This window comes from Argentina silus, assembly GCF_951799395.1.
Source record: "Argentina silus genome assembly, chromosome: 2".
Taxonomy (NCBI): Eukaryota; Metazoa; Chordata; class Actinopteri; order Argentiniformes; family Argentinidae; genus Argentina; species Argentina silus.
In genome coordinates this window covers 34,353,075-34,362,180 of record NC_139656.1, presented here as the reverse complement: position 1 = coordinate 34,362,180, position 9,106 = coordinate 34,353,075, and the positions used below count along the sequence as shown (strand labels likewise).

Genomic DNA, 9,106 nt, shown 5'->3' with positions numbered 1-9,106 from the left:
TAGAGACACAGGGGGGTTAGAGACACAGGTGGGTTAGAGACACAGGGGGGTTAGAGACACAGGGGGGTTAGAGAGACAGGTGGGTTAGAGACACAGGGGGGTTAGAGAGACAGGTGGGTTAGAGACACAGGGGGGTTAGAGACACAGGGGGGTTAGAGAGACAGGTGGGTTAGAGACACAGGGGGGTTAGAGACACAGGGGGGTTAGAGACACAGGTGGGTTAGAGACACAGGGGGGTTAGAGACACAGGTGGGTTAGAGACACAGGGGGGTTAGAGACACAGGGGGGTTAGAGAGACACAGGGGTTAGAGACACAGGGGGGTTAGAGAGACAGGGGGGTTAGAGACACAGGGGGGTTAGAGACACAGGTATGTCTGTTAGGAGTGGCTGAGTGGGTAGGTGGGTGGGTGGGTAGATGGCTGGGTGGGTGGGTGGGTGGGTAGGTGGGTGGGTGGGTAGGTAGGTGTAGGGGGGGGGGTAGACTCTGGTCTGACCCTGTGTGTGTTCCAGGGTTAGGTAGATATTGGGGGGTGGGGGGGGGGGGTGGTAGACCTGGTCTGACTACCATGTGTGTGTGTGTGTGTGTGTGTGTGTGTGTGTGTGTGTGTGTGTGTGTGTGTGTGTGTGTGTGTGTGTGTGTGTTCCAGAGGCCAGACCCCAGCGGAGGCAGACTGCCAGCTGTTGGACGTGGCTCGTAAACTAGACATGTTCGGGATTCGCCCGCAGGCTGCCAGTGACGGGGAGGGCACCAAGATCAACCTGGCTGTCACACACTCTGGAGTACTGGTGTTCCAGGTACACACACACACACACACACACACACACACACACACACACACACACACACACACACACATACACACGCACACACTCTGGAGTACTGGTGTTCCAGGTACACACACACACACACACACACACACACACACACACACACACACACACACACACACACACACACACACACACACACATACACACGCACACACTCTGGAGTACTGGTGTTCCAGGTGCACACACACACACACACACACATGCACACACACTGGGGTACACCAGGTAAAACACACTGACTGACTGATTGACTACCTGACTGACTGATTGGCTGTCTAAATAACTAAATGTCTAAATGTCTAAATGTCTAAATGTCTAAATGACTAAATGTCTAAATGTCTAAATGACTAAATGTCTAAATGTCTAAATGACTGAATGTCTAAATGATTAAATGTCTAAATGACTAAATGTCTAAATGATTAAATGTCTAAATGACTAAATGTCTAAATGTCTAAATGATTAAATGTCTAAATGTCTAAATGATTAAATGACTAAATGTCTAAATGATTAAATGACTAAATGACTAATTGACTACCTGACTGAATGACTCCTCTGATGTTTGTCTCGTCTCCCAGGGCAACACAAAGATCAACACCTTCAGCTGGGCCTCCATCCGCAAGCTGAGCTTCAAGAGGAAACACTTCCTGATCAAACTCCATGCCAAAATAGTGGTGGGTGTTAGAGTGGTCTATGAGAAGTGTATGAGGGTGGTCTATGAGGAGTGTATGAGGGTGGTCTATGAGGAGTGTATGAGGGTGGTCTATGAGGAGTGTATGAGGAGTGTATGAGGAGTGTATGAGGGTGGTCTATGAGGGTGGTCTATGAGGAGTGTATGAGGGTGGTCTATGAGGAGTGTATGAGGGTGGTCTATGAGGAGTGTATGAGGGTGGTCTATGAGGAGTGTATGAGGGTGGTCTATGAGGAGTGTATGAGGAGTGTATGAGGAGTGTATGAGGAGTGTATGAGGGGTGTATGAGGAGTGTATGAGGAGTGTATGAGGAGTGTATGAGGGTGGTCTATGAGGAGTGTATGAGGGGTGTATGAGGAGTGTATGAGGGTGGTCTATGAGGAGTGTATGAGGAGTGTATGAGGGGTGTATGAGGAGTGTATGAGGGGTCTATGAGGAGTGTATGAGGAGTGTATGAGGAGTGTATGAGGGGTGTATGAGGAGTGTATGAGGAGTGTATGAGGAGTGTATGAGGGTGGTCTATGAGGAGTGTATGAGGGTGGTCTATGAGGAGTGTATGAGGGTGGTCTATGAGGAGTGTATGAGGAGTGTATGAGGAGTGTATGAGGGTGGTCTATGAGGGTGGTCTATGAGGAGTGTATGAGGGTGGTCTATGAGGAGTGTATGAGGGTGGTCTATGAGGAGTGTATGAGGGTGGTCTATGAGGAGTGTATGAGGGGTGTATGAGGGTGGTCTATGAGGAGTGTATGAGGGTGGTCTATGAGGAGTGTATGAGGGTGGTCTATGAGGAGTGTATGAGGGTGGTCTATGAGGAGTGTATGAGGAGTGTATGAGGAGTGTATGAGGAGTGTATGAGGGGTGTATGAGGAGTGTATGAGGAGTGTATGAGGAGTGTATGAGGGTGGTCTATGAGGAGTGTATGAGGGGTGTATGAGGAGTGTATGAGGGTGGTCTATGAGGAGTGTATGAGGAGTGTATGAGGGGTGTATGAGGAGTGTATGAGGGGTCTATGAGGAGTGTATGAGGAGTGTATGAGGAGTGTATGAGGGGTGTATGAGGAGTGTATGAGGAGTGTATGAGGAGTGTATGAGGGTGGTCTATGAGGAGTGTATGAGGGGTGTATGAGGAGTGTATGAGGGTGGTCTATGAGGAGTGTATGAGGAGTGTATGAGGGGTGTATGAGGAGTGTATGAGGGGTCTATGAGGAGTGTATGAGGAGTGTATGAGGAGTGTATGAGGAGTGTATGAGGAGTGTATGAGGAGTGTATGAGGGTGGTCTATGAGGAGTGTATGAGGAGTGTATGAGGAGTGTATGAGGAGTGTATGAGGAGTGTATGAGGAGTGTATGAGGAGTCTATGAGGAGTGTATGAGGAGTGTATGAGGGTGGTCTATGAGGAGTGTATGAGGGTGGTCTATGAGGAGTGTATGAGGAGTGTATGAGGGTGGTCTATGAGGAGTGTATGAGGGTGGTCTATGAGGAGTGTATGAGGGGTCTATGAGGAGTGTATGAGGAGTGCATGAGGAGTGTATGAGGGTGGTCTATGAGGAGTGTATGAGGAGTGTATGAGGAGTGTATGAGGGTGGTCTATGAGGAGTGTATGAGGAGTGTATGAGGAGTGTATGAGGGTGGTCTATGAGGAGTGTATGAGGAGTGTATGAGGAGTGTATGAGGGGTGTATGAGGAGTGTATGAGGAGTGTATGAGGGGTGTATGAGGAGTGTATGAGGAGTGTATGAGGGGTGTATGAGGAGTGTATGAGGGTGGTCTATGAGGAGTGTATGAGGAGTGTATGAGGGGTGTATGAGGGTGGTCTATGAGGAGTGTATGAGGGGTCTATGAGGAGTGTATGAGGGTGGTCTATGAGGAGTGTATGAGGAGTGTATGAGGAGTGTATGAGGAGTGTATGAGGAGTGTATGAGGAGTGTATGAGGGTGGTCTATGAGGAGTGTATGAGGGGTGTATGAGGGTGGTCTATGAGGAGTGTATGAGGGGTCTATGAGGAGTGTATGAGGAGTGTATGAGGAGTGTATGAGGAGTGTATGAGGAGTGTATGAGGGGTGTATGAGGGTGGTCTATGAGGAGTGTATGAGGAGTGTATGAGGAGTGTATGAGGGTGGTCTATGAGGAGTGTATGAGGAGTGTATGAGGAGTGTATGAGGAGTGTATGAGGAGTGTATGAGGAGTGTATGAGGGTGGTCTATGAGGAGTGTATGAGGGGTGTATGAGGAGTGTATGAGGGGTGTATGAGGAGTGTATGAGGAGTGTATGAGGAGTGTATGAGGGTGGTCTATGAGGAGTGTATGAGGGGTCTATGAGGAGTGTATGAGGGTGGTCTATGAGGAGTGTATGAGGAGTGTATGAGGAGTGTATGAGGAGTGTATGAGGGGTGTATGAGGAGTGTATGAGGGGTGTATGAGGAGTGTATGAGGGGTGTATGAGGAGTGTATGAGGAGTGTATGAGGGTGGTCTATGAGGAGTGTATGAGGGGTCTATGAGGAGTGTATGAGGAGTGTATGAGGAGTGTATGAGGAGTGTATGAGGAGTGTATGAGGGTGGTCTATGAGGAGTGTATGAGGAGTGTATGAGGAGTGTATGAGGAGTGTATGAGGAGTGTATGAGGGGTGTATGAGGAGTGTATGAGGAGTGTATGAGGAGTGTATGAGGGTGGTCTATGAGGAGTGTATGAGGAGTGTATGAGGAGTGTATGAGGGTGGTCTATGAGGAGTGTATGAGGAGTGTATGAGGAGTGTATGAGGAGTGTATGAGGGGTGTATGAGGGGTGTATGAGGGGTGTATGAGGGGTGTATGAGGGGTGTATGAGGGTGGTCTATGAGGAGTGTATGAGGGGTGTATGAGGGGTGTATGAGGAGTGTATGAGGGTGGTCTATGAGGAGTGTATGAGGAGTGTATGAGGAGTGTATGAGGGGTGTATGAGGAGTGTATGAGGGGTGTATGAGGAGTGTATGAGGAGTGTATGAGGGGTGTATGAGGGTGGTCTATGAGGAGTGTATGAGGGTGGTCTATGAGGAGTGTATGAGGAGTGTATGAGGAGTGTATGAGGAGTGTATGAGGAGTGTATGAGGAGTGTATGAGGGGTGTATGAGGAGTGTATGAGGGTGGTCTATGAGGGGTGTATGAGGGTGGTCTATGAGGAGTGTATGAGGGTGGTCTATGAGGAGTGTATGAGGGGTGTATGAGGAGTGTATGAGGAGTGTATGAGGGGTGTATGAGGAGTGTATGAGGGTGGTCTATGAGGAGTGTATGAGGGTGGTCTATGAGGAGTGTATGAGGAGTGTATGAGGGGTGTATGAGGAGTGTATGAGGGTGGTCTATGAGGAGTGTATGAGGGTGGTCTATGAGGAGTGTATGAGGGGTGTATGAGGGTGGTCTATGAGGAGTGTATGAGGAGTGTATGAGGGGTGTATGAGGGTGGTCTATGAGGAGTGTATGAGGAGTGTATGAGGGGTGTATGAGGGTGGTCTATGAGGAGTGTATGAGGAGTGTATGAGGGTGGTCTATGAGGAGTGTATGAGGAGTGTATGAGGGGTGTATGAGGGTGGTCTATGAGGAGTGTATGAGGAGTGTATGAGGGGTGTATGAGGGTGGTCTATGAGGAGTGTATGAGGGTGTGTGTGTGCGCGTGTTTACGTGTGTGTATGTGTGTGTGTGTGTGTGTGTGCGCGTGTGTGTGTTTACGTGTGTGTGTGTGTGTGTGTGTTTACGTGTTTATGTGTATGTGTGTGTATGTGTGTGTGTTTACGTTTGTGTGTGTGTTTACGTGTTTATGTGTATGTGTGTGTGTGTGTGTCTGTGTGTGTGTGGGCAGCCGTCTCGTAAGGACACGGTGGAGCTGACCATGGCAAGCCGTGATGTGTGTAAGGCGTTCTGGAAGTCGTGCGTGGAGTACCACGCCTTCTTCCGCCTGACAGAGGAGCCCAAAGCCCGCCACAGGACCCTCCTCTCCAGCCGAGGGTCCTGCTTCACATACAGGTGAGACCACAGGTGGAGGGGGAGGGGGGGGGTCACTTTATTAGGAACACTATACTAATACTGGATAGGACCTCCCTTTATTAGAACACTATACTAATACTGGGTAATACTCCCTTTATTAGGAACACTATACTAATACTGGATAGGACCTCCCTTTATTAGAACACTATACTAATACTGGGTAATACTCCCTTTATTAGGAAAACTATACTAATACTGGGTAGGGCCTCCCTTTATTAGAACACTATACTAATACTGGGTAATACTCCCTTTATTAGGAAAACTATACTAATACTGGGTAGGGCCTCCCTTTGCTCTCAAAACAGCCTCAGTTCTTCGTGGCATTGATTCCACAAGATGTTGGAAACATTCCTTTGAGATTCTGGTCCATGACGACATGATTGCATCACACAATTCCTGCAGATTTTTCAGGTGCACTTTCAAGCTGTGAATCTCCCGTTCTACTTTTGCTTTGTGACATGGTGCATTACCATGCTGGAAGTAGCCATTAGAAGGTGGGTAAATTGTGGCCATGAAGGGATGCACATGGTCAGCAACAACACTTAAATAGGCTGTGGCATTCAAGCGATGATTGATTGGTATTAACGGGCCCAAAGTGTGCCAAGAAAACATTCCCCACCCCATTCCACCACCTCCACCATGAGAAGGTGTACAGGTGTTCCATCACCTCCACCATGAGAAGGTGTACAGGTGTTCCACCACCTCCACCATGAGAAGGTGTACAGGTGTTCCATCACCTCCACCATGAGAAGGTGTACAGGTGTTCCTAATAACGTGCTCAGTGAGTGTATATCATAGATATATACAGTATATTACATAAAGCCTTTACCATGGTTAATCTGCCCCCTAGTGGCCGGACCCAGAAACAGCTGCTAGCCTGTGTCAGGAGAGGAGAGAGGAGAAATCTGCCCTTTGAGAGGTGAGGAGGACACCTGTGTGTGTGTGTGTGTGTGTGTGTGTGTGTGTGTGTGTGTGTGTGTGTATGTGTGTGTGTGTGTGGTGCGTGTGTGTGTGTGTGTGTGTGTGTGTGTGTGTGTGTGTGTGTGTGTGTGTGTGTGTGTGTGTGTGTGTGTGTGTGTGTGTAAGGTCTTGAGCCCATGTCTGTGTGTGTGTTGTTGTTCCAGGAAGTACTACAAGGCTCATGACAACAGACAGTGCCGGTCGTCACCTGACCTCCTGACAGACGTCTCCAAACAGGTGAGTCACCTCCTCTCTGACCTTTCACCTTTCACCTCCTCTCTCTGACTCACCTCTGACCTTTGACCTCCTCTCTCTGACTCACCTCTGACCTGTCACTTTTCACCTCCTCTCTCTGACCTGTCACCTTTCACCTCCTCTCTCTGACCTGTCACCTTTCACCTCCTCTCTCTGACCTGTCACCTTTCACCTCCTCTCTCTGACTCACCTCTGACCTGTCACCTTTCACCTCCTCTCTCTGACCTGTCACCTTTCACCTCCTCTCTCTGACCTGTCACCTTTCACCTCCTCTCTCTGACCTTTCACCTTTCACCTCCTCTCTCTGACTCACCTCTGACCTTTGACCTCCTCTCTCTGACTCACCTCTGACCTGTCACTTTTCACCTCCTCTCTCTGACCTGTCACCTTTCACCTCCTCTCTCTGACCTGTCACCTTTCACCTCCTCTCTCTGACTCACCTCTGACCTGTCACCTTTCACCTCCTCTTTCTGACCTGTCACCTTTCACCTCCTCTCTCTGACCTGTCACCTTTCACCTCCTCTCTCTGACCTGTCAACTTTCACCTCCTCTCTCTGACTCACCTCTAACTGACCGATCACATTCTAGATCATTCTACAGCCCACTAACTCAGGGGCCATTCTCACAGGGCTGGCTTGGTTTTGTTTCAATGTCATTCTTACTGCGTGTGTGTGTTTACATGTGCGTGCGTGCGTGCGTGCGTGTGTGTGTGTGTGCTGTGCGTGTGTGTGTGTGTGTGTGTGTTTTTGCATGTGTTTGCATGTGTTTGTGTGTGTGTGTGTGTGTGTGTTGTGTTCCAGGTGTATGAGCAGTCCTGTGGTTTTCCCCACGCTGGGTGTGTCCAGGGAGGGAAGCGTAGCCAATCAGCTGTGGAGGTTCTGTTCGGTACGGAGTTGAGCCGCTCCCCTGATCCCGCCCACACCGCCCAGCCCTCCTCCTTCGACCAATCACGCTCCTCGTCCTTCTCTGGGCCCCAGGCAGGCTCCTCCCCCTGCCCAGGGCTGGGGGCGAGGTCTGCAGCGATGCAGAGAGACGCCTACTCCCTCGCAGCCAATCGGGCCTGCAGCCGCCGTCGGGGGGAGGGGCTTCAGAGGGGCCGGCTGCTAGGCAACACACAGCAGCTGGTCCTGCTCTACCCCCTCCCTCACCCCCTTCCTCACCCCTACCCTCACCCTCACTCCCTCCCATACCCCTACCCCTGTCTGGAGCTGCACCCCGTCCTGGCCCCCCTCCCCCTCCCCCTCTCCCCCCAGACCCACTCCTCCAGCAGCGCCTCCTCCTTCTCTCTCGAACGCGGCCCGTTCTCTCCCTCCCCCCTCCCCCTGTCTCGCTACGCCCCCCACCACCCCCACCACCCCCACCCCGCTCCGCACTCCCACGCCGCACTACTGGACGATTTCATTCGCTCCTCCAGCTTCTCTAGCCCCTCCTCCCTCTCCACGCTGCGGCGACATCAGCAGCAGCGACATCATCAGCAGCGACATCATCGCTCCTACAGCCCCGCCCCCCTGAGCCTGACCCCGGGGCTTTACGCCGTGGGGGGGTGGGGGGGCGTGGGCCGCTGGGAGTACGGCAGCAGGGACGAGACCACCGGACACTTCAGCGACGACTCCAGCTACCAATCAGGACTGCCCAAGCGCTCCTGGAGCCAATCGGACGTTGATGCCCGCCCTGGCTCCGCCTCCTCCTCCTCCGTGGGTGGACCCCCAGCTGCAGAGTTCCGCCCCCTGGGCCACTACCCCCAGCTGTCCCGAAGACACTCCCCCTCGCCTGTCCGGCCCACACACCTGCCCCTCAACCTGTCCCCCGCCCCTGAGAGAGCTACCTCCGCTGGGCCTGGGTCTGGGCCTGGGTCTGGGGGTATGTCTGGGTCCGGGGGTGGGGGTGGACCTTGGTCGGGGGGTGGGGGTGGGGCAGGCAGCAGGTCTGGCAGCCTGAGTGACTCTGACTCTGAGATGATTTACCCCTACTACCTCCCAGGGGTGGGCCTGGGGGCGGTGGGACTGGGGACTGTGGGCCTGGGGAAGCTGGTGCGCCAGGGGCCTCTGGCCAGGATGAGGATGTCGTCTGGGAGTCTGCAGCTGGACGAGGAGGAGGAGGACTCCTTCAACCTCAGCGACCCTGAGGGAAACACTGCAGCTACACAGCAACAGCCCTGAGCCAATCAGAGAGGCAGGACTCTCACTGGGACAGCCCTGAACCAATCAGAGAGGCAGGACTCTCACTGGGACAGCTCTGAGCCAATCAGGGCAGCAGGACTCTTAATGGAACAGCCTGTAGTGACATCCCTGGCCAATCAGAGCACAAATAACGTTAGCTCTTTGGACTGCAGTCAATCAGCACGGTTGCTAACTCCACAG

At 51.9% G+C, this 9,106-nt stretch overlaps 1 protein-coding gene across 1 annotated transcript in view; it reads left to right on the top strand.

Moving 5' to 3' along the window:
• Positions 1–8,905, top strand: part of LOC310801355 (uncharacterized protein) — a gene marked incomplete at both ends in the record, with an annotated part of 21,153 nt that extends 12,248 nt beyond the window's left edge. The window contains 7 exons of the mRNA XM_083665349.1: positions 648–795; positions 1,407–1,502; positions 5,347–5,510; positions 6,382–6,450; positions 6,656–6,728; positions 7,547–7,870; positions 8,090–8,905. Coding sequence (XP_083521475.1) covers positions 648–795; positions 1,407–1,502; positions 5,347–5,510; positions 6,382–6,450; positions 6,656–6,728; positions 7,547–7,870; positions 8,090–8,905 — 1,690 coding nt within the window. The remainder of the gene's footprint in view (positions 1–647; positions 796–1,406; positions 1,503–5,346; positions 5,511–6,381; positions 6,451–6,655; positions 6,729–7,546; positions 7,871–8,089) is intronic.
• Positions 8,906–9,106: the final 201 nt, after the last annotated feature.